This window comes from Pomacea canaliculata, linkage group LG1, assembly GCF_003073045.1.
Source record: "Pomacea canaliculata isolate SZHN2017 linkage group LG1, ASM307304v1, whole genome shotgun sequence".
NCBI classification, from domain to species: Eukaryota; Metazoa; Mollusca; class Gastropoda; order Architaenioglossa; family Ampullariidae; genus Pomacea; species Pomacea canaliculata.
This window is the reverse complement of record NC_037590.1, coordinates 3359445-3385406: the sequence shown is the minus strand read 5'-3', so window position 1 is coordinate 3385406 and position 25962 is coordinate 3359445. Positions and strand designations below refer to the sequence as shown.

General features: G+C 40.0%; 2 protein-coding genes across 4 annotated transcripts; both read left to right on the top strand.

Annotated features, from left to right (window-relative positions):
* LOC112576607 (glutamate receptor ionotropic, kainate 1-like) lies at positions 1 to 13191 on the top strand. 2 transcript variants are annotated; one of them, XM_025259202.1, is made up of 16 exons: positions 1 to 552; positions 2915 to 3082; positions 3281 to 3418; positions 3659 to 3922; positions 4830 to 5026; positions 5308 to 5466; positions 5724 to 5882; positions 6183 to 6359; positions 7257 to 7345; positions 7676 to 7766; positions 8307 to 8530; positions 9060 to 9166; positions 9585 to 9802; positions 10090 to 10340; positions 10747 to 10999; positions 11101 to 13191. In XM_025259202.1, the coding sequence occupies exons 2-16, from the start codon at positions 2956 to 2958 to the stop codon at positions 11104 to 11106; spliced, it is 2460 nt and encodes an 819-aa protein (XP_025114987.1). In that variant the 5' UTR covers positions 1 to 552; positions 2915 to 2955; the 3' UTR covers positions 11107 to 13191. The 2 variants fall into 2 exon arrangements, with proteins under 2 accessions (XP_025114987.1, XP_025114977.1); XM_025259192.1 differs by having other exon boundaries at positions 10747 to 13191.
* A 1301-nt stretch (positions 13192 to 14492) lies between these two features.
* LOC112566335 (glutamate receptor ionotropic, kainate 4-like) lies at positions 14493 to 25962 on the top strand. 2 transcript variants are annotated; one of them, XM_025242480.1, is made up of 17 exons: positions 14493 to 14953; positions 15243 to 15353; positions 16771 to 16902; positions 17207 to 17467; positions 18570 to 18742; positions 18996 to 19124; positions 19334 to 19498; positions 19998 to 20096; positions 20374 to 20472; positions 20695 to 20784; positions 21127 to 21219; positions 21483 to 21822; positions 22115 to 22289; positions 22441 to 22620; positions 23084 to 23314; positions 23554 to 23770; positions 25278 to 25962. In XM_025242480.1, exons 2-17 carry the CDS (start codon positions 15260 to 15262, stop codon positions 25401 to 25403), a joined length of 2604 nt encoding a protein of 867 aa, XP_025098265.1. In that variant the 5' UTR covers positions 14493 to 14953; positions 15243 to 15259; the 3' UTR covers positions 25404 to 25962. The 2 variants fall into 2 exon arrangements, with proteins under 2 accessions (XP_025098265.1, XP_025098257.1); XM_025242472.1 differs by having other exon boundaries at positions 21127 to 21228.

Genomic DNA, 25962 nt, shown 5'->3' with positions numbered 1-25962 from the left:
TTGCTCAAACACCCTGGCAGGCTCTCCTAACGGCTTAACTTGTTACTGTCTAGCTGCGTTACCTGCGTTACCTGCGTTACCTGCCAGCTCAGGTGAGACACATTCCTGAGGACGAGGGTCGGCGTAGTAGTGGTCCGTCTCAGATCAATAGAAGGCCGACAGTAGGAGCAGTGCTGATGGTCGGACACCAGGTATGTTGACAAAGTGGGTTGTGAGCAAACTGGAGGCTGGCAGTGGGAACAGCTGCTGGTTCTACATTTTAAAATAATGGCGACTTCGCGCATCACGTGAGACCGTGAACAGCCACATGTAGACTCAAGGTAGACTCACCGTGAGTCAGATACTGATGTTTCCAAACATGTGAGCACACAGATGTAGAGAGTGTAAAGGTGACAAATGGTTGTTTTGTATGAGTTCACACGTGTCAAGGAGGCGGCAGTGTGTTGAGAGACTGCATGCAGCAGCCAGCAGCACTGGATGCCAGACAACCAGGCGCTTCCGGTACAAGCCTTTCGTGTGGCAGCATATTCCAGGTGCTGCAGTCACATGCAGGTATGTACAACAGCACTTTTCAGTGTAATTATCGACAATTAGTGTAATAAACCACAATTCTGTACACTAAGTAACGATAAGATAATGATGTTACCGCATGTAGTGCACTATAATTGTGTGCAACAGTCCTGTGATATAGTGATGTCAGTGTAATGTATGATAATTCTGTACAACAGTACTATAATATAGTTCTATTATAATTGTGTGCAACAGTCCTGTGATATAGTGATGGCAGTGTGGTGTATGATAATTCTGTACAACAATACTATAATATAGTGATGTTAGTATAGAATACTATAAATATGTACAACAGTACTATAATATAGTTCTATTATAATTGTGTGCAACAGTCCTGTGATATAGTGATGTCAGTGTAATGTATGATAATTCTGTACAACAGTACTATAATATAGTTCTATTATAATTGTGTGCAACAGTCCTGTGATATAGTGATGGCAGTGTAGTGTATGATAATTCTGTACAACAGTACTATAATATAGTTCTATTATAATTGTGTGCAACAGTCCTGTGATATAGTGATGGCAGTGTGGTGTATAATGATTCTGTACAACTACTATAATATAGTCCTATTAGTGTAGTGTACTATGATTGTGTACATCATTAATATAATAAAGTGTTGTCAGTGTAGTGTACTATATATATATACACAGCAGTACTACAATATAGTGCTGTTAGTGTACTATAATTATGTACAACATTACTATAATATAGTGATGTCAGTGTAGTAACTAGGTTATGTACAAGTGAGATGATATTTACATATTTATTTATTTTCGTTTTCTCGTCGTGATCTGCTCAGTTTATAGCAATGAAATATTTGTTGACATTGGTGCATTCTGTAAAGTGCAGGCGTCCTGATATTCCAACATGAACTGCTACAACACATTCATTTCTCCACTGTGTAATATTAGTGTTGATATTGCTAATCCATCCCACAGTAGTCTGTGCCGTTGTGATTCAATATTGGCAAAACATTAATAGAATATTCTTTGCATTGTAGTCACCAGTTCATAAATTACAAGTAGAACTGTTTACAAGAAACTAAGACGATACTGTGTCATTTATGTTTATCTATCTATCATTCATTCATTTGTTCATTCGTTCGTTCGTTCGTTCGTTCGTTTGTTCGTTCGTTGGTTCGTTCGTTCGTTAGTTGCACAAACAGTGAGCTACATTGTTCTGAAATTGTCTTTGCTGGGTGTTTCCATTTAATTAAAAGAAAACTCTCGCTGACAGTGAAGCAATTGGTAAACATCAACATCGACAATGCCGTTGCTTGGTAACGTCTGATCAACAAAGCCGTTAAAACTGATGGCTGTGCCGTTAAAGGTTTATTTAATTCCTGACCTTTCAAATGTTAATGAAAGTAACAGTCATAAAGGCAGAGAAGATTGTCACGTGACAGTTACGCTGTTATTAACCCTTTCGCTACCTGGATGGTCGGATTTGTGAAGATTTACTGGGATTTATGGCCTCTGTCCTGGTCTTTGTGTGATGGGAGGGGTAGGGGCAGACATCAAATACTGGCGATAACGGGATTGTTGTCTTTTCTTGCCTGGTTTATTTACAAGTCCGCAGGCCTCGAGGTGTTTTAATACAACAAGCTCTTTGATCAGATCGTTGACTGTCGTGTTTGCTTTGACAGCGAATGAACCTCCATCTTGTCTGTGGAGTCAATAAATTCAAGCCTCGCTCATTGGCATGCGATCAACACACCTTTCAATGCCTGAGATAGGGGCCTTTATAATTTAGTTTACAAAGGGGAAGGGGGAGAATGTTTCTGCTCACATACGAGATTAAAAGCAACATCAGTTTGTCAACCAGACCTGTGGGAAATACGAATCCGACTCAAGACAGAGTGTTCTCAAAATTTCCTTTTCCTCATTAGAAATGAAACTGGTCTTGTCTGTAGCCCAGCAGTTCAGCCAGTCATTACTGCAATCATGGATGGTGAGAGCAGCTCTTTCAAAAGGCCGTAATCTTGAAACGTTGAGAATTTTATGTACATTGCATGAAGAGGAGATAGAGTCTTTCCAAAAAACTACCTTGAGACATTTTTAAATGTTTATTTGACTTGTATCTCTTTATCGTAAGTATCTGTTTAGTTCATTGTCAGTTCTGTAAACAAAATATTATCGTATCTGGTACGTTATCGATCTGCTTTATTGCCCGGATGTATATGTTCATATTTCAGTAAGTCGTGAGATGACATGTAATTTATGAACAGTTGACTTCACCAATGCTGGACATGATGAGATTGACTGCCGCATAGCATCTTGCTCATGTCTCGTATTTTCCTTGCTTGTCTCTTATTTCGCGTAATTGGATTGATAATCCGCAGGTGCTTGAAAGGAAGTCAGTCTTCAAATAACCACGGCAACCATGCACCTGTCACGAGTCTGCCAGCCTACTCTGGCAGCCAATCAAATGATGCTGAGGCTAGTGCTCTTGTTGCTGATTGGCTGCCTGCGGCGCGAGGTGTCGTCCGTACAGCGTTCTTACGTGATCGGTACGTAATCAAGACTGGAGCACATAAGCACGCGCGCGAGCGCACACATAAACATCCCTTTCACACATACACACACAAGCACCCACCAACACACACACACACGCACACACAAGCATTCCTCACACCCACACACACAAGCATACCCCACACACAGGCACGCTTGATTACTGAATATTTTTTAAATGATACTCTCTGCAGGAATCATTTATGAAGACTCCAAAAATTACAGCACATTTATGACGAGAGTAACTTCCCTTTTTCACGAGCTTGATGGCGAATCTGAAATTAATATCAATGTAGTATCAAGGGCTTGGTACCCGGATCAGCCATTGACAGGTAAACATCATCTACTTTTTGTCTGCCATGCTCCACAATGTTTGATTGAGAATCATTTAATTTTAAGAAATTTTTATTATTATGATGATTCCTGATAAGAAACTATTTTATGTTTATTTACGTTTTGTTGTGTGTTTTGATATTCCTGTATCTTAAGAATATGATAAACGCCCAAATGCGATTGGTGGTAAATTCCGAATGGCAGCTTCATCACAGTGAACTGACTTGATTGATTTTCAGGGTTTGATCTGCTAGACAACAACACTGTAGTACTGGTCACCCTGGGGTCGTGCTTCTTCCAAAACTCCTTCACTCAGACCTTCGTGGCTCTGAATCTTCCGTTGCCCCTTGTTCGAGTGGATGCAGATGGACATTGTAATGGCATCGGGAGGCAGGAGAACATCTTCAGTGTGTCCACCTCACATCGGTGGCTTGCCCTCGCCATCATGGATGTGGTTAAAACTTTCAAACCAAGTCAGGTTGTCCTTGTGTGTTCACAGACACGTGAGTTACCAACTTCGCTATGCAACAGTGTTTAAAGTCAAAATACAAAGTTTAAACTCGTGCTTTAATATAGTCTGGTTGATATGATGATTATTGCTGTTATCATTAGTTGATGCATTTAAATAAACTGTCCGTCTGTATATAAGAGCAATATTGATCCACTGGGCAAGCATAAATAGTTTTTCAAAACACGCTAATTAAAAACTTTTGAAGTTTTCTTTTCAAAGCACACTTTAAGAGTGTACCTAAACACACCTTCTGTGTAGACGATTTTTCTGGATTTCCCTGGAATTTCGAGGTCTGGGCAAACTAAAGTTTAAATTTGCATTGAAAACAAATGTTCCAAGGTCTTTTTACGGTAGACTACAAGGCCCAGTGTTATCAATTTATGGATTAATGTAAAATGTACATCTCATCTACGAGATCAGGGATGCTTGTCGTCGCTTTTGTGCTCATACATTAATGTGGAAACTTAAACGAACATAATGCCATGATTATTAAGGGTTCCCTTGTCAATACAGAAAACACTTCGAAACACCTCTGTATACACAATATATTTGAGAATATCCTTTTAATGAAGGTTGAAAACTGAGAACAGGTTGTTGCAAAAATGGAATTCAAGGACGCCTTTGCCGGTCTGACTGACATTATACCTTCCAAAAGATTTTGCAGAATATTTGTGGTTTCGTAAGTTGAAGAAAATTGCTAAAGCCTAGCCGACAGAGGTATACCCATGTATAAGCCTAATGTCAGTTCCTTGAAAACGTCCACATGACGATTGGAGGAATGGGTCTCGAAAACTGAGGCTAGATTTTTCCTCAGATAAATAAATTACATTACTGAGTACTCTGTCCATTCACTAAACAGTGAGCTCTGTCAGACTTAACGACCTTTGCCCTGTTTGTAGTGTGGAGGTTAGCGACCGATGTACTGGCAGTCATGTCCAAGGAGTACATACAAGTTCTACTTCTGTCGACCGAGGAGGTGCTGGACATGGATGCCGAGGGTCTGGATGTCCTGATGTCAGGGGAAATGACCTGGAACACCAGCGGAACCGTGGTGACTTTGCTCTCTGACATGGATGTGGACATCAGACAACTGCTTGTAAGGATGAGACGGTTCCAGAGAGGAATGCTTTCATTGTTTCAGTAGACACTGGTACCGTTGTTTGGGCTAAAACAGTTATTGGTATTCAGACCAAAGGTACAAATATTTATTCTAGGGTTAGTCGGCAAACAGAGGGGTATGTTTTATTTTTTTTTTTTACTTCAAAATATTGCTACTATTATATTATATATGTTGATGCTAATGCTATTGATAATTTTGTTTTATTGTTGACTCTGTTGTTTTTGCTGGTGATGATGACTATTATTAATTTCTTTCAGGCCCTGAAAATAAAGAACTTTGTAGTATTTTCTGACAAGGCCATCAACACTGCATCATTCTGTCCTGCAAGTGAAAGTCTTAATGTCTACTTACTGACAACTGCCAGACTTTTTTCAACAGACTATTTAAATCACACGACGATGACTGATAACCGATCAGTAAGTTGTTATTCATTCAATTTTTTTTTGTCATTTCATGCCATTTTATTCACGTGTACAAGTGAATACGTTTCACCAGAACTTTTCTATCCTTCCCAAAGTATTTTCTGAGAATCCTAAATGGTTTGCTTCTAAAAAGAAAAGACTGATAGAAAGTAAGAAATAAATGTTAAAAGGACGGAAAAAACCCTTTATTCTATGTTATACTTTCTCTCTCCCCTGACAGTTTCATTTGTTATTTCGCTCTCTCCTAAAAGGTTGTTCCGGAGAATGTGATTATTGCTGTTGAGATTCTGACGAGAGCTTTGGTCACCTTGTCTCAAAGCCCAGCACTGGACAACACCACAGTTCAGTGCGGGGTGGAGAACAAAACAGTCAGTGAGGAGGCAAGTTGTGTCCAGAGCATCCTTACAGAGGTATGAACATCTTTAAAACCTAGTCTTTTTATTTACTGCATTTAGCCTCCAGCTTCTGATAGTGTGTAGTAAGACAAAAACTTGACTTTTAGCGTGTAAGAAAACGTGTATCTATTGTTGTTCTGTGAGAACAAAATAAATAAATAAGGCAACTCAATATTTGCTGACAAAATGTTATTTTCGTTGACTTTTTGACAAACTCTTGTGATAAAATGTTAGGGGTTATCCTAAGGTTCGACATGTAATGTTAATATTTAATAATATTTGAACTCATTCTGTTTTCCGTCTTCCGAATTCCAGACTTACTTCGACAAGGACGGTTACTTGAACTCCAACAGCTATGACGTCAGGAGAGTCTGTGACCCCGACTTTTGCGACGAGGGGAAGTGGATTGTCGACATGGGACTCGCTGGCCTGGACCTCAACACCGACATTTTGAAGACCCTCAACTACACCATCAGAGTCGGAACCACTGAGGTCAGTCGGCCACCTCGCCTTCCTGCAGCTGGATAAAATAAAATATTCAAAATAGTCCAGTATGGTCTCCACCGAACAAGTATTTTAACAGATGATTGCGGAAAGCATATTAATGCAAAAGAACAAAACTATACGGATTTAAAACAAATTTATTACCGGTCCGTTTTACAAATATTAGCTTGTTATTAGTTTTCTCTTGAAGCTTTGAATCAGTAGAAGGTTGTCACAGGAAGCAGCAAATACCATTTTCTTTACAATTTTTATTATGTGGAAGAGCTCTTTAGTTTAAAACAGACCTTCAATAAGACATGATAGAACAGGAAAAGGATCAAATAATTAATACTTTGTTGTTTTAAAGGTTACAGCAAAATATTTTAGTGCAGTACAATTTGATACTATCAAAAAGCATGCAAAAATAATTAGTGTAGTATTTAAAATAGTTAACTCTTTTTCATACATAAACTGTAAGTCAAGATTTAAACTGAAGCTGGATGTTTACTGAACTAATCCGAGTCATTATGTGTCATAAGTGATTTGATCATAGAAGTTGAATTTATTGTCACATAATAATTGCCTGATGACAGCTTGGATTCAATAGTACAGACAAAAGCACTTCCGTTCCAACTCTCTGAAATATTGAATGAAACAGTTGATATCAGATAATTAGTCAACCGAAGACACTAATTAGTTAATCACTGCTGAGCTTTAGGATACAGGAAGTATGCCGATAGAAGTGATTTGTAGACTGGTGAACCACTCCCACAGGCCGTGTGGCCAAGTGCAAAGCTCAGTAGACCGGATACCAGTGGATGTCCTCTTACATCCGGTTAGTTATCTAGATTATTCTTCACGCTGCTGTTCATGTAAATGTTTTTTTTTAATTTACTTTTTTTCCAGGCTTCTCCATTTGTGATGTGGAAAAACGGAGCGTGGGAAGGATTCTGCATTGACATGCTTAATGAGCTGGCGCTTGTGATGAAGTTTAAGTGAGTTCACAGACATTGCAACCATGTCAGGCAAAGGCCATGTCTCACAATAGAAGATTTGTTAATGGCAGTAAAATGATTAGCATGAAGTATGTTCATTATTTATAAATACGAGTGTAAGCAGCACGACATCAACATGTAATAACATAGGCATAACACTTTCTTTAGTAAAAACCAAACTATGTCAAAACTGACTGCATTGGTTTTTTTTTTATTTATCTGCAACTCTGCTGTTTACAAGACGATCACACTTTTAGCAATATTACAATAATAAAGAATTGGTGTATATATATATAAACCTAAAGTAAAGAAATGCGGGTACTTTCACAGTTACACAATCGTACAGTCTAAAGACAAGCTCTGGGGTGCAGCCAACTCCGATGGAACGTGGAATGGTCTGATTGGCATGGTTCTCAATGAGGTAAGTGTCTCTACAGCACTGGCTATTGGCTGTATTCTGAACTGATTGGCATGGTTCTCAATGAGGTAAGTGTCTCTACAGCACTGGCTATTGGCTGTATTCTGAACTGATTGGCATGGTTGTCAGTGAGGTAAGTGTCTCTACAGCACTAGCTATTGGCTGTATTCTGAACCTGTAGAGAAAAATGTAGGTAGTTCAGGGTACGCTGGAACCCGTGGCCGGTAAAACCCTGCCCACCCGGCAGCAATTCTTGTCTGATTTATAAAAGATGAAGAGGACGCGAAGAGAAGACACGGTGAGCCACTGCTGGTCACTGCTCCTGCGATGTCAAGGCCGTGGCCATCTTTAGTCTGAATGTTTACCATTAGTGGATGTCTTGCATCCTCACTGGAGAGCAACTGCTAAACATTTCAAAAACTTGACTTCAAACATTGTAAACAAAATCCAAATGTTGACTTTTTAAGCGTTGTCTTTACAAAAAAACACCAACAGAAGCGACTTGAAACCGAAGCAACCCTAATGAACTTTAAACCGTTACAGGAAATAGACTTGGCCGTCGGTCCAATCAGCGTCACGGCTGAGAGGGAAAAGGTCGTGGCCTTCACCATGCCTTATATGGAAAGTGCCGGAGGGATGCTCATGAAAAGATTTGAAGACACAACGGCGAAAATGTTCCGGACACTAATGCCCTTCACCTTTAACCTTTGGATGGCCTTGGCTGGGCTCATCGTTCTTGTCAGTATTCTCTTTGGTATCATAAACAGGTCAGTTTTAAATTGAAGTAATTAGAACAAGAGTAATTAGATTATTTTACTATAGAATATGATCTTTCAGTAGTACTGTGTGCTTGCTATGTTGAGCTATATATGTATCATTAACTATCTATGTATCATTATTATACACACGTTTATGATTTATCTATCAATTAAAGTGATGAGTAACTGATGTAAAGGGCGACTAAGCTGAAATAAATGTGTAGACAAGTGAATTAAAAAAATTTTAACGGCCTTTGCGCTAAGAAAAAAATAACCAAACCGTTCGTAGGGTTAACACAGGGAGGGTTACATGCTTTCTCACATCATCCCTGACATGGAGAAACTTCATTTTAAACATTTGTTTAACTGTACACGGTCAGATTTGTCATCTGTAGAGGCTTGTTATACTAGAGTCGTTGTCAATGACAAGTAAATACTGACATCAAAACTTACTTAGTTGTAATTATCAAGCATCTTTGGATATATTTTGATGTAGCATTTTGTGCATGAAGAAGTTTTAAAACTGTTGTTATTATAGATTTAGTCCTTCCGGTCGCATTCCAAGAGAAGAAACTGTGACCGACCGATGGATAACTAATATCTGGGACAGCGCCTGGGTGGTGTATGGATCGTTCATGGAGCAAGGTCGGGTGCAGCCTCTCTCTCCACTGAGTTTCAACTGACCTCTCTTACACCCAAAAATGAGCAAAAACTGTGAACAGATAATTTTCCTATTCGTTTGGCTTATACACTTAATTAACTGTAAAGTAGATGATTGGAGGTTCGATGTGACTGGGTACATAATTTCAGGGGAGGTAGAAACCGCGGAAGGGAGGGATAGTCTCCACCTTTCACATACCGTACCTTAGACATGGTGAACCACTTTTCCTCTCCTGACAGCCACTGGGATATGAAACTCTTTACATTTGACTTTCTTCTTGCTCCAAAAACCTGAGCTGCTTTTGTTTATAGCGTAAATATTTACAACTCATGCTTCGGGGTACTTTTACAAAAGCTGGATATATATATATGTATAGGAACTGCAGGAATGTTCTTGACACAGGGGCAGAGATGCATCCTCACGGGGTACCAGGCCGGGTGGTGCTGGGCTTGTGGTGGGTGTTCACCATTTTGACCTCAGCCTCCTACACTGCCAACCTCGCCGCCTTCCTGACCATCAACATGAACGCCGTGCCCATCAACACCATCTACGAACTTGCACAACAATCGCAAGTCAAACCGCTTGTCAAGAACGGAACGAACTTGTACACCTTGTTTCAGGTGACCAAGATTTGCTTACAATGACAAGCCATTAGTAACAGCATCCTATCGATACCAAGAAGATGACATGTTGCAAATGGGAAAATGTAAACAGGCATTTCGAAAGTTTTCCAGAAAGTACTAATTAGCACTATGGTTGTTTATTTTTCTTTTTAAAAAGATTTAGCTCTCTGGTATCAAGACTGATAACAACAGAGAGAAAGATGAGTGTTACTAAAGACTTCCTTCTTTCTGTTTACATTTATAATACAATGTGTGGCATCATCCAGTAGTTGGTGTATCGGCAGAAAGGAGAAACAGCAGCTTACAGACGGATATGGGAGATGATCCAGCAGGGTCCCACTGTCCAGAGCAACGCAGACGCCATGGACCTCGTCCTGTCCGGCTCCTACGCCTTCCTCACTGACCGCGAGCAGCTCAACCTCCTGAGGAAAGGCAACTGCCAGATGTTGGTACAGAGCGAGGAACCCTTCAACAACAATGGTCTGGCATTCTTCGCCAGGAAGGGTTGGCCGCTGCTTGATGAAGTGTCTCTTAGGTAAGTACAAAAATGGCTATCAGGGTGGCAGGATAGCAAAGGGTTAAATTACTTTTATTTACAGGGAGGCTCCTTTGGCTGAAGGCAAACACAAGCTAAGTGGGTAAAAACAGATTCAACCGAAAACAAACGTGGGATTTAAATTGTTTTCTAATGATTATGGAAACATTCAGTGCAAGATACTATTCCAAAAGTATGAATGCGTATTGCTCCTTCCATTCTGGAGGTACACACCCAAAAGAGTTAAAATCTTCAAGTCACCGTTGTATACAAATACATGTATCTGTTCCTCGCTCTTCTGTTGCTCTTCTGTTGACTGAGGCTTCTGGGAGTGGGTCAGCACTATGTAGGTCTGAGTGAAGACAAGGCGATCTGACACCGGTGTCCTTGGTCTGGTCTCTTGCAGCATAATCAAACTGATGGAAGTGGGTCTGCTGGAAAAGTGGCGGCGGAAGTGGTGGTCCGTGACGGACACGTGTCAGGCGGAGCAGGACTCGCTGGTCAACAGCGTCAACAGCCTGGAACTGGACTCCACGGCGGGTCCTTTCATCCTGTACGGTGCCGCCACCGCCCTCGCCCTCCTCCTGTTGCTGGGGGAGCGGGCTGTCCGCACCGTGTGGCCGGCTGTCAGGGCCATGGTCACCAGACCAGCTGTGGAGGTGTAGACGTGAGGACAGCTGTCAGGGCCATAGTCACCAGCTGTGGAGGTGTAGACGTCATTCCAGCAGTCAGGGCCATGGTCACCAGACCAGCTGTGGAGGTGTAGATGTCAGGCCCAGTCAGGCCAAGCTGCATCCTTATATTGTTTTTTGGTGAAGGGGAACATCCAGGAGTTAAACATTTAGAGGGACCTGTTATTTGTCACTTCACATAACTGTGGTTCGTTTAGGCCCTCGACTAACAACGATCATTTATTGGCGATGCGTTTTTGCAATGGGATAGATTTATTTTATAATAATAAACATATCATGTCTGTATGCATCTATATACGTGTGTGTGTGTGTGTGTGTGATATACGTGTGTTTGTAGAGGAGTGCCTGTACGATTGTGCTGTATATGAATGAGACACCACCCGGTACATTTGGGGTATTATATTTAATTTTTAATAAATTACTCTCATGATTGAATGTGTAGCTGGCAGTCAAGGACGGCTTCTTCCCGCCACCATTTTCCCCATTTTTTGTTTGAGGGAGGGGACAAAGTCCACTATTGGACTATCTGGTCCCTTTCCTAAAGAGCTCAAGTGATTTCGACGGTCAAGTAGGGGTCTTCACATCATTCCATGTGATGAAGAGAGTTTGTCTTGCAGTCACGTGATGTGACGACCACAGAACTGACTTGCCAAGCTTAACTTTCGTGCAATGAAATTATTAACTCTTTAAACTATGACAGTTTCAATTTTTGGTATTCTGATCTATGACATCTCCAATTCTTCACATTCAGAAACTGCTTGTAGTGTCATTGTAATTCCATTCCTTGATTTTAAAAGGAAAGAAAGTGTCACGAGAAGAAAAAGAGTGCAGGGAGGTGACTGGGGGAGAGGGGGAGGTGTACAGAATTATGCCAACGAACATTTCTGGACGATTATTAGTTCATCGTTGATCTCTTTAAAAAAAACCTTGTTTTGCATAACCTTTTTATCTGAATAAATAAAATTTATTAACTTACCTTCAAGTCACAGGAAAATAAAGTACAGAAGCCACCACAAGGAGGACAGAACTTTGTGTGACCTCTACAGACACAGCACATAATGTTGAGAGTTTTATTTTATTTATTTTATTTTATAGTTTCTCCTGTCACACTGGTTTCTAACATTTACTCTAGTTGCTAAGTGGAAACTAAAGCATTCATCTGTAGTATAGAAATAGTAGTTTTCATATCTCACAAACACTTTAAAATGTATTTTTTTAATTTCATTTCTGCATTAGTGTCTAAACTTGAGCTCGAAATGTTTATCACAAAACTGTCAGAGCAGGTCTTGATGCAAGTTAAGTGTTTTAGCAGTGTATCGGAAAATTGCTTGCCTCCAACTGTGGTCTTCATTTCGTGAAATGCATATTTCATTTCCTATGATTTCTCTCCTCACTTTGACTTTAATATTTGATTTATTTTAACACACGTTTGACTGTTAATGTTAAGCTGCACAAAACTTGACAGAAGTTGAGATGAAACCACGGAAACAGAGAATTCAATTGTCAAGCCCCAGAATTTCAGTGTGTTTAGAAATGTGCACATACATTTGTGATAAAATATTTGTTTACATTTTATTTCTTCAGAATCCATTCAAAGAACAGTAAAAGAAATGAAAACGAGAGAAAATGTAAATGTATTAGTCACTAAAAACTAGTTCATGAAGAAAAAACTCTTGATTCTCTTGTACTCTTGTAGGGTTGAGATGTATTAGAACTTAGGTACAGTGGAAATCGCACATATTGTGATGCTGAAAAGTGATTCTAGCTTATGTATATATCTCTATCCTGTGTAAGTGAAGTCCACTTCATTATTGTCAGAGATGTCAGGACCCGACTCAAGTCGACACTGGGATTTCCTTACACTAGAATAGCCAGCGCGGTTCTTAAGTCCCTGAAACAAAGTTTCTAGTTGCTAAAATGTAGAGTGGATTGGTATTGTTATTGTGATCACACCTTTCATTGGCGTGTTTTCATGCTCCATGCAAAAATTAAGTGGCTGTATATATTTGTTTTTAAAGACTGATATCTCTAAATTCACTGGTTGATAAAATCTGTGTCATAATACACCTTAAAGTCCAGTTAGATTATTTGAAGAAAAATTATGTTAATCTTTTGAAGGTTTTGTTATTTTGTAACAATAAAACAACTGATTTAAAGACTGTCAGTACCACCATTGTATGTATTTGTGTTTTGTGTGGAGACACAGTCCGTCTGTGTCTGTGTGTATGTGTGCGAGGGTTGCATCCGCAAGACTGGTGGTGCAGCTGTCCGCTAGACTGGTGGTGCAGCTGTCCGCAAGACTGGTGGTGCAGCTGTCCGCAAGACTGGTGGTGCAGCTGTCCGCAAGACTGTTGCTGCTCAGCCATCATGCCAGCTTCAAGACCAAGTGTGCACCTTGCAGATCGATGTCTGCGTCTTTCAATGATTTTTGTTGTCCGTGTATTTAAACTGTCAATGACACATCTCTTAAAGCACTAGTAGGCAAGAAATAGGTATGTGATTTATCAGGGGAGGTAAATGAGAGGGCTGGGCAACGTCACACCCTAGACAAGGTAGACCACTTTCAGTCTCCTACTGATTAAAGCCTATGAAACTCTTTTTTTCTTTTAACTTATGTGTAGCATTTCGCTACTCAAATAGCTGGTGTTCAAGTTATCTGTTGTGGGTTAAACACATGCTATTTTTTATTGCAGCCCACCCCTTATTCCACTAGTCATGACACCCAAAGTAATTTTAGATAAACTTAACTAGAATAAAAACTTCATTCATGGAAGGTAATTATATCTGAAAAGCTATTTCACGAGAAACAGTACTTTGTTCGTGTAAAAGGTCGCTTTAATAACACACAATGTTATAAAAAATATATTAAATATCTACCTTGACAAATTTAATTGTAAATAACAAAGCGATAATACACGGAAACTGAAAAGAATCAAAACACAGTTTAATAAGGTCTTCATCTTAAGTGGCAACAGCAGCATCACTGAGTGGCTCAGATGTAAAAGACAAGAATTTTCACACGTGGCGCAAACAAAAGGAGAGACAACAAAAGCATGCTTTGCCTGGTAGTAAACAAAATTGAAGTATGACAAAATACTGCATGGAGGTAGATACGAATACAAACGGGCATAATGAGAATCTCTCTGTCTATATATATATAAAAGCAAGTGACCACAAAACCAAATAGATTGCAAAAGTGGAGGGTTCTTTAAAAACTTAATGACTTAAGTAATTAATCTATAATAAAATATTTGTCTCCATGTTTTATCAGCTTTGTCACTTTAGGCAATTACCACTCTTGTCTCTCAACCTGGCTATATAAATAGATATGTGTATTAAACTGTTGACGCACCTTTATACGATACCCGCCAAGCGTGCTATAGTCATAGCAACACAATCAATAGGCTAACTGCATTCTTTCTCTCTCTCCGCCATTCTCACTATCTGTTAATGTCTGGCCATGCCAAGAGAAACTATTGCTTGGTGTGCTGCACATTTCCTGTCCACCACACACCTATTTCATCATTTCCCGCTCCTGATAATCTTCAGGGCAAAGTTCACACCACATCCTGCTTGTGAGCATGTCGCATGGAGAGTATGATTTTTTTTCAAAGTGAAGGTGAGGTGGACCGTGATGACATTGGTGAAGAGCGGCCATACTAGTCCAGACCCTCCCCCGACACTCCCTGTGTTTTGTGACTCGACGACAACCGAAAACTATGGAATGAAAGAAATGTTTAAAGCTTAGTATCGACAGTAATGTTACCTGTTTGCTGCCTGTCCACGAGGCATGCGCATGCCAGAGCCCACCCGGAGTGGTCGATTGCGTCAATGGACAGATGCTGGCAGCAGAATCTTTCCCGGAGAGACAAGAGCAGTTTCCTCACCCGTGACACGTCCATACCTGCGATATAAAGCCAGGTAAGTTCACCTTTGACACCACTTTAGTCTGACTTTGTAGATTCCTTTATTTGCTGCCAGATTCTGCGGTTCAGTGTTTTCGAGGAAAAAAAGCTCCACAGTGTTAGTTCCGCGTAAAATGAACTGCGGAGTATTTTTAGCCCTCGACACGAAACACATATTTTTGTGATTAAAGCTTATCAGTTGGGATGAAAGAAAGGGCATGTAGAACGAAGGACAGTGTACTATGACAGAAGATGTCGACATGCTAGGAAGGACTGCGTTACACCAAATAATCATTTTTCTGCAGATAAACCAGCCCTCGGGATGGGTGGCTTGGTACCCGTGCTACTTATTATCCTACCCGTACCTGTTCTGGCTTCGCTGGCAGTCAACACATCGAGTCTCAACGTGAGCATAGGTGCTGCTTCACAGTTTCCATTCATTTTGGGGATAAGCTTACATTCTGTTTTCAATATTTAATTATTCTCGCATTATTTACAAATTTCTGACTCAGAACTAAATATTTGTAAAGTTGTTTTCAGTTGTGAATTTGTGAATTATTTAGGTGCATCCTCTACTGAGGAAGTATACAATCCATATTAACTTTTAAATAATCATTATTATTTATCATCGTATCTTTTAAAGACTTTCGCAACAATATTACTACTAATAAATGACTACAACGACGACGGCGACAGGAAAGTCGATGATGGTGATCTCGATTACGAGGATAGATGTTAATAAACGCATGGCGTTACAATATAAACTGTAAGGAAGAAAAAAATCGATGAATAAGTCCATTAGAACCTTTTTAATTTTTAGAATTCTGTTTGGGTTTTGGATTTGGAAGTTAATGCTTTTTGCCTGCATTCAAGTCGCCATCCACTTCCTGTGATGAAATATAAAGTGTTGCTTGCTGGAGGTTTCATCTTTAACAGGAGCACTCACTGACTTTAGTTCTGTGTGTGCTGTCCATGGACTGTGTTTAACAAACATCCATGCTTTATGAGCTGAGCTGGCCAGTGAGAATCTCGTGAGAATGTTTGCTGATGTTAATCATCAGATACATGGCCTCCAGGCTCTTCTTACCGAGCAAATATAGACGAATGTTTGACCAAGATTGGTAATTTAAAAAAAAAATTAACTATAAGTATTTGGGTAAACTTTGTCAAACCTTCATTCATGTTTGTCCCATTAATAAGGACCTTAAAAGGCCATTCTAACTAGGCAAAGTGTCTAGGCGTCACACTTCAGCACCAAAGTTTCATTGTATTAGCAAATGTATTGACAAACACAACTGGACTTGGATCATCATGTTGACCAGTGCTAATATCTCGAAAGTTCGCTTCAAAACCATTGGTTTTCTGAGATCTTCACACACAGTGTTGCCAAACATGGTAACAAGTTTCACGACAGTTGTTCGGACTAACAATTGTTCTCGACGCCTGAAACCCTTAAAGGATCCAAACTTCTCAGTGACCTGTCAAACAAGTTTGTACTTAGCATGTTGCTTAAAGTTCCGATGTCTTGTTCCTTTCACCCCCAACCGTTGGTTTGTAATGTCTTCACACACACAGTTTCCAAACTGAGAAGTTTCAGAAGTATATCCGCATCTAAAATTAAGTATGCAGGGGATCTGCACGGAAGTTATTCAAATAAAAATTACATTGTGAAAAACCTTGTCCTGTCCTACTCCTCTCTCCCTCTCTCTCGTTGCCTAGAGGTGCAGGTACACTTGAACTAGGAGACAGAACACAGGAGACTACATACTGACAACTATGTATGACCATCAATAACGCACCTTCAATTTTTTTATGACTTTGTTTTCTCATCAGGTGTGATCTGGGCGCCATTAGAAAGCAGTTTCACGGTGGAGGCAGTGAACAGAACTCTCTACGAGTCGCTCATCTCCAATCGCCAAGTTACAATATTACAAGAAAATGAGATCCTCAGGTTCTATGTAAATGGTAGCTATCTCTTTAAAGTGCTGTACAATCTTTAGGAACTAGATGAAATATTTAATTAGATATTGTGATGTGTATGTATCTATCCGTAATTATATATATTTCTCCTGTCTATCCGCAGTCTATTTTTCAATTGTTGAACTTCAGAATAAATATTTAAATATGCTTAATTCATTACTGATCCACCTTGACAATAAGTTAAAACAACTTTTAGAAAATGCTCTTTGTTTTACGAGTCCTTTATTGTCTACTTAAACGTAACATTTCCTTTGCTTCTGATATTTACCGCATTTTTCTTCTCTACCAGAATATCAGCAGAGCACTAAATGGTGGGTTTTCGTGGATCTGAGAGAGTATGTGTGCCCAGAGGACATATTCCAGGCAAGGGTTTTGTCCTACATCAGTGTGACCCAGTTTTCCTGTCCCCGCCTCACCAACACCACCAGAAGGGTGTGGACCACCCTGGACACTCGGACCTTTGACCGCTGGCGTCTACTAGCTGACCTCACGGACACAGCAAACAAGACAACTGGCTCGTTGGCGCTGTTCTTTGATGTGACAGGGGAAGGTAAGTCTAGTTTCATGAACGATATTTTTATGTATGGTAAGAAATGGAAGCAGCTTCATTGTTTGCACACTCATCTGTAAAACGCTTTGTCCCGTTGTTGCTGGAGAAAGGTGCCATATGTACATCTTCTTTTTCTTCTTTTGTGAATAATCTATAAAACTAATAATGATTAATTTAATTATTTCATTAATAATAAATTAAAAATCTTTAAAATTAGTTACAGGTGAAAAAGGTAAGCTTATCTATGTCCAATAATTATATTCGGAAAAGCGGCTGCTTTGGTTGTAACCTTTCTCTCATTGCAAAGTGTGGTGTGTACTTGCCAGAATATATTTAAATAAAGGGAGATAATACACTGTCAGCTGTGCAAAGCCACAAAAAATGTATTATCAATGGTTTGTAGTAAAGCTCATTTTCTCGCCAGTTTTCCTTTCTTACTGCGCTAAACTCATACCTTTTTAGTCAGATATACACAAATATTTATTGATAAATTAAGACACTCAAAGATTTCTTATCTACAAAAGAATGCTTTTCATTGAAAAAAAAAATTAGTGGGTGTAAAACCTTTTGATGTGCTTCTTTCAGCAATGCCACTTAATCACTGAACAGAAGCCCATCAGGCGCTGAAACACACTGAGCTGTGTAACTAGAAGTTAGCACGCACTTCCTTGCAATAATACTGTTGTTGTCAAACATTTTCTTAAGCTTTTGTATCAACGGGACATGCAATCTTTTCATCAAGGAAACTATTCAGAGGACACACTCAAAGGATGCTTCGTTTCTTAGATCCTCCTTTCACAAAGGTCACATCAATAACTGTCACGGTGGCCGTCATGTCCAGAATATTTGGGATAAAGATAAAAGATTGTCTTCGTCTAATTTAAATACTTTAGTAAGACTACCTGCCTGAGACATGTTTTTGATGGGTACGTGAATACTTTTTTCAAATCTTTGTTTTTTTGAGCTAGATGTGTCAAGTGTGAGCTCAGTTCTTTGAAGTGTCCACCAGTTTACATGTTTGAGCTGTACGTCCCTCTGAACATGAACAGTTTGAGCTGTGTACCTCGATGTTCCACCTAGTGTGTGTTCCCTTGTTACCCAGAGTACGTGCTTGAGAGAAGCTCCTCACTGCGCCTGCCACTGGTCTTTGAGATCAACGTGGCCCTGGTGGACTGTCAGGCCACAGAGCAGCTGAAGAACCTGACGGCCAAGACTGAGATCAGGAACGTGCTGGTCATTGCCCGCAATGAGTGCATCTCAGAGCTTCTACGACAGGTGGGCCACCACAGAAACACACCTCATGATGCCACATGCTACCACAACCACGGCCTCCTCCTATATTTTTAAGACTTCTAGAATTATATTTTATTAAGAATGCATGGTTCATGATAGAATGTCGAGGTGTTCTTTTTTATTCGCTGTTCAAACTCGGTGAAAGAATATTGTCAAAATTTGATATCATTATTGAGAAATTTTCATTTATCGTTAAAATTAATTAGAATTTTAATTTGTGTATATTACCCAATAGGCCGGGGACCTTCAGCTGATGTTCGGCAGATATCGATGGCTTCTCAAGCCCACTGATGGCCGCCTTCCTGTCTGCCCTTTGTGCACTCATGTCAACGGTGTTGTTATCATTGAAGAAAATCGTCCAGAAGTATGGTTTCATAGTGTAAAATAGTAATGATGATGATGATGATAATGATGATGATTTGCATAGAAGCAAACTATTTGTCTGAGACTGTTGTTTATTAATCTTGATAAGTATGCTTATATTACTTGAGTCAGTTCCGGTTCTTTAGATTGTCATTACTTTCATTATGTGATTTTAGTTTGTTTACGGTTTCCTGTTTATTGGTGTTCCAGAACTTGGGTGTCACAAGGTTAGAAAAGATTTTGAACTTTGTAGACGATGCACTATCTAGACTAGATGACAATATTTCCCACTCGGAAGAAAGCATTTCTCGTGGAGACTCTACCCAAGGTGTTTGTGAAGACTACATTGAACTGTTTAAAGAGAAAATGACGAAGGTAAGCTTGCTGCTTACATTTCAGAAGCTCATGCGTCCCCTCATCATCATTTATTCATTTCATCTATTATCACCGTTTTATTCACGTCGGCTTTACGTCAAACGTCAATGAAGAGCAGAAGACTAAGTACCCGATGGTGACATGTTGATTAGTGACTGTACTGCAAAACTGTGCTCCCCTTCCATGTTCACCTCCTACCCACGATCATGTAAAATGGTATTAAAATCCGTGTATTTCATGAGCTTGATTCCTAACTTCTTCCTCTTTGTTCCCTGATTGCTCTTTGCGTCTTCAGGGCTCTCGTCTCTCGCTACTTCAGCTCTGGACCTTTGTCCCTCCCTAAAAGCACAAATTTTGACCTCATTAGTTTTTTTGTCTTTAATATCAGGTGACTTTAAAAATTGTGAAAAGTTTGCAGAAATGAAAAGTTTTTCAAATGTATTGCACTTGTGGTTTCTACAAAACCTTACCAAGATTTTAAAAGTTTTAATGTTTCCAGGCTGAAGGTGAAAAATCTATGGTCTTCTTCGCTAAAAGTGAAGAAAAGCAGTCAATTAAGTTCAACATATTACTAATGGCCAACCTCAATGATTCTCAGGTAATGACAATTAATATTTTACAAAGTAATAATATTCTACAATAAACTACAATATTTAGCTGCACACTATGAAGCTCCTTGTAAGCTACCCAAGCCTCATTACACGATCTTATTGAACGCAGTCTCTAAATGCATGAAAATCTAGTTTGATTATTCAGCAGCGATTTTAAACCAATCTATTAGCCCTGGAGCACATCATGTGTTCTAATGTACTTTGAGGCATAAAGAATTAAACAACCAGAAGAATAGTTTCTATGTTTCTCTCCCTGTTGTCCAGGCCCCTGTGTGGTCGGAAAGACTTGGACTACAACGAGGGTCCAGCAGCCTCTTTCCTCACAGCAACGCCGACATCGTCCTCCGGGCTGCTGTGGTCATTGTGAGTGGTCTGCCTTCATTTGTGTGCAAATGTTAGGTTGACAACTTTCTGACACTAAGGAAATACACAGTAGCGACCCCTTATGAAATTCTCGACTATATCAATCATCTATTTACTGTAATTCTCGACTATATCAACAATCTGTTTGCTGTAAAAGTAAAGAAGTAGATACCATGACTGGGCTAATATTAAAGACATCCTATCAAACTGGTTTGTTATCAGGAGCCGCCATTCGTGTTTCCTAAGGGAATGAACAACAACTCTAGTTACACGGGCTACAGCCTGGATGTTCTTCAGCGTATTTCTGAAATAGTGAGTTTTATTGTCTCAGATCATGTATTTGTTGAGCTGGTCTAACCTCTAACCTCACACAGAGGACAACACTACGATCTGTGTTTTAGAGGAGAAATAAAACCGCTGAGCAAGCTTAAGTACAAAGACTCGATTTATACAACTCACACCCATCTACCCTTATAGACAGAATCACTTGAAATAATTACATATTACCATTAATTGTACTCATTAATTCTGATAATATATTACATTGGTTGTAGTTATCAATTCTGGAAGCCTATGAATATTTCGAAACTAAATTCCATTTGAAAGAATTGATGGGTATAGATTATTTTGTTTATATCGTTATTTTGTTTACAGGTGGGTTTCTCCTACGTTGTGAAAGAATGTAAAAGCAATGATTACGGTGTCCTCAACAGTGAGAACCTCTGGACTGGGTGCATTGGCAGTGTGGTGAGAGGGGTAAGAATGCGTGGACGCACATACTCGCACACAACCGCATGATTTGAAGGTTCCGTTATTAACACCTTTTAAATGCAGCCCACCTAGAAATGCCCCTCTATCTTTTTAATTTCTACCCTGTGTCTTACAGATCTTGTATAGACATAGAAAACAGTAAAATGTCGACAAGCTAGAAGTTAGTTTGATTGGCGAACTGGAACAACATGTCTCAAACAGTCCCATCAGGTCAGCCTGATGAAGGTTCTTGTTTTCAGGAGGCTGATGTGATAGTAGGCGCCCTGACAGTGACAGCTGCGCGGGAAGAAGTTGTGGACTTCACATTGCCCTACTATGACTTCGCAGGCATCCAGATTCTGATGAAGAAACCCGATGCCAGCATCAACCTCTTCTACTTCGCCGACGTCTTCACGCCAGTTGCGTGGCTCTGTCTCTTCGGTGTTATTTTCCTTACCAGCTTCCTCTTGTACATGTTCGAGAAGTTTTCGCCTAGCAACGAGCTCCAACAGTCATCCGGAAGTGACGACAACGGCTTGCCAAGAGCGTTCAATTTGAAGGAGAGCATCTGGTTTGTGATTGGCTCCGTTACTCTGGCAGGTGAGAGACAGGTTTCCTGGAACATCAATTGAAAATTTTGTTAACTTCATCGGAAGAACCTTAAGTAGAAAAGTATTAAGAATAAAATATTTAGTATCTATCTTTATTTATATGTCTATATGAATATCTGAAATACATGTCAAACAAAGCGATTCTGTATTTATTTTATTCTTCCCTTTCTTATATACTGGAACTACTAACTTCCCAATTATATGACTTGTTTCGCTTTTTGATAACTTCAGAAGAAAAGCTTACTTACTTGCTTGATTACTGTCACTCACCTGTGCATCAGGTGGCGGGGAGCCTCCACGGAGCCTTGCGTCTCGTCTGCTCGTGGCCGGCTTCTGGTTTTTCTCGGTCGTCATCATGTCCACCTTCACGGCCAACCTTGCCGCCTTTCTCACCGTGTCGAGAATGGACACAGGTATCGCCTCGCTGGACAAACTGGCCGCACAGAGTGACATCAGGTGGGAGACGACGACGACGACGATGACAATAATGATACATTTCATTATTTTCTGTAGATTTCTCAAAAGTTTTATTTTGATTCAAACAAATTCATGTTACTGACAGTGGGTCAACCGGAGGACATAGTGTAAATCATTTATCTTATCTCAGGTACTCCGTGGTGAGGGAGTCTAACGTGATGGCCTACTTCGAACACCAAGCCACCATTGAAAAAAACTTCTACGAACTGTGGAAGAACATGTCTCTCGGCGGGACCTCAAAGTACAAGACCCCATCTGGAACGGGAGATGAAAAGAGTCTGGCAGTGTGGGACTATCCCCTTGGTGACAAGTGAGTAGATGAAGAGGCTTGACTTTAGGCTGGCTAAGATTTCTATGAAGCATAGGTTAGCGATGTGGCTGCTGACATTTTCTGTAATAGATATGTATATGTTACATTCTAGGCTCTCACGATGTACATATTGGCTTCTCGGCTCTCTAGCTTAGCTTCTGGTAGGATGTCTAGGAATTCATTATGAACGGATAAATCTTTTGACTTTCTTAACGCCTAGTATGGGAGCAGAGACAAGTAACGATGCCAGACAGCTGCTCTCGAGATAAAAACGACCTTTGCATCTTTTTTTCTGACCTGAATGTTACTCTGTCAATGCAGAACAATATGACAAACATGTCAGTATTTATCTAAATGCATGTACAAGTAATTTTTCTGTTTTGTTGAACATGTCAAAAATGTTTATTATGTCTGATTAAATTTTAATTTTGTACATTTGTACATTCTCTGCCCACTGATTCAGATTTGGAAATATGTGGAGCGCCATGCAAAGCACAGGACTTTTGAACTCGACTCAAGAAGGTCTAGAGAAAGTTCTGGAGGGCAACTTCGCCCTCATTACAGAGTCTCCTGTCATCAAGTATCTGACCTTCCAGGACTGCTCCCTGACGGCTGTGGGCGACCAGTTCAGCATCAGACCTTACGCCTTTGCTCTGAAGGAAAAATCTTTATTCACCTCCAAATTTACTGATGCGTACGTGAGGCAATCAGTAATAGTTGTAAAATAAAATTCTAAATTAGATATCAACAAGCAAGAAATGATGGTTTTCAATCATGATATATCAAAGTGATTATTACACAGAGGAATTGAAAATGACTGTATGTGGTACATCGTTTGTAAAACAAGACCAAGAGTATATCGAAATCGTTCTAGTGTGTTTGACTCAATATGAGTAACTGTGTTTAAGATTCTCGTCTTGTCTTTTTTTTCAGCATCTTGCAGCTTCAGAAGGAAAGAGAACTCGAGTCTCTCAAACGGAAGTGGTGGGATGACCGGAAGGTGTCATGCCCAGTGGAATCCAGTGACCAAGGCCTTGACCTGTCTTCTCTCACAGGAACTTTCATCGTCATGGGCGGTGGTCTGTGCCTGGGTCTGCTGGTACTTGGAGTGGAATGTCTCATCAGTCGACGCCGCCATCTTCTGCGCGCGGTAAGTGTCCAGTGACGTGACCTGAAAGAAAATAAGCGTGACGTCACTTCCTTGTCTAGCTTCCTGGTATATGCTTGTCTGTTTGAAAGTGAAGTGTAGTAACAAATCTTAGATACAAATGCATAAAATGCACGCTGATATGATTATGTTTCATGAGACTTTCCCATTTCCGGTCCCCTTGTTGATGACGAGTTGCTAAATGTAAAGGACACTTACCTCGAGGGTTGACGCAGGTGCCTAACAATTTCCCTTGTAAACTCTCTTTATTCATTTTCTCATTTCATTTCTTCACAGATTATTATCTATATTTCCATTTTTGTCTCAGTTTTCTATCTGTCTGTCTCTTCTTCTTTTTGCCTCTCTCTTTCTGTCCCTTCATTGACTATCTGCTTGCTTACCTGTAGCTGGCATACCTATGAGAAAGCAATGACCCTCTCACCTTTCAAATGGACTAAAAATCAAAATTGTTCTAAAATCAAATGAAATAGGAGGGCGTGAGATGGAAGCCTAACATTAGAGTTTTTTTTTGCTACGAAAAAGCAAGCAGTCTTGGGATATAACCCAGGGTGTCCATTCCGCTGAGTTTGTCCAGTGACGATTCATTGGTTCACCACTTAAGTGCCCCTGAAACCAAGCCTCTCATAACTGGTTATACAAACAAAACAACGAGCTTCTAAACAGGAACGTCCAACATGCTATCCCGACGCTAAAGTAAAATAAAATAAAGGAAGTAAAAATCAGTTGGAGATCGAATCAGTTGCCAGCGCGAGGCACGTTTGTGACGTCACTGTCGACCGTTAAACGTCACACTCGCTGGACTCAGGAGCAAATATTGATAACCAAAGAAAAGTGAGCACACTTAGCAAGAAATCTGCGGTTTTGGAGCATGCACATTTATATTTTATTCGAGTATAATTGTCTGCTGCCTTGTCTCAATGCATCTCCATGGCAACGGCAGACTCAACCTAAAACACTTTGCATTATAAGCTTGCACAGCGCAAGGTCGCCATCGTGGTCCGGTTGTCACAGACAGTTTGCAAGGACGATGAGTCTCCGGGTAGTAAGAGGAAACGAACGTTTGATCTCAGAAAAGACTGATTATTTTCTCGTTGCATAAGGGCATACAGGAAGTTCAACATGCCACCCCGGGGCTAAAATAACAGTTGTGAAAGAGGAAACGGAATCGAAGGCCGAGCTGTCAGTTGCCAGGGTGACGAACGTTTGTGACGTCACTATCGACCGTTTAAGTGTTTTCATTAGTATTGATGAGTCAACCTATTGTTTTTTTTCTCCAATGGGAAACCACATCCTTACTCCAGGTCGTCTTTATGTCGTTAGAGAGTCATTCTTGAAAACTGATTAAATAGCTAGGAGATAGTTAACTAAAAGTACCGCTGTTTAAAAAAATGACATTAAATCAAGGAATATAATGTCAATGTTTGTAATTGTGTTTGTTTACCTTCATTAAGGTGTGCAAACAACTAACAACTATTTTAATCATGTTTAGGGGACCAGTAGGAGGCCAGAAAAAGAGACAGAAGGTGCCACCCAGGGTGCACAGCACGTGACGATCTGCACAGACACACAGCAAACATCACCACAGTCGACCACCTCGTTGCGGAACGCGAGATGATGAAGCAGCTAGAGATGACACATTCCATGTGACCTGATCGTGATACCACGTGACTTGATCATGTGACCAAGGCCAGTGGTTCCTCATGTCTGTGAAAAAGACTGAGATAAACTTTTTCTTTAAAATAATGACATTTTTGTAATTAGGATGAATAAGTAGGAGATATGTTTGCACTGATCTGTTCACAACACACCTTTTAGAATATTAATACATGAGTAGTATCGGGCAGCAGTTTCGATTTAAATCTGTTCACTCACCTCTCTCTGGCTCAATGAAAATCACTTCGAGACCGACCCTTCACCCTTTAATATTCTCTCTGCGAATGTTTACAGAGGATAAAACTTTGCCCACAGAAAGTTTCAATCTTAAAGACATTTTCCTCAGTTCTTGCAATAATGATGCACATCTTCAAGCCACAATGTCACTTTTTATTACAGTTTAGAGTTGTTGTAAGCTTTCTGTATGAAGGTTGGTCAATAGAGAGTTTATTCATATAACTGTCAGAAAACTACATTATATAGAAAAAAGGATTTGAAATAAACATAAAACTTATATTGAA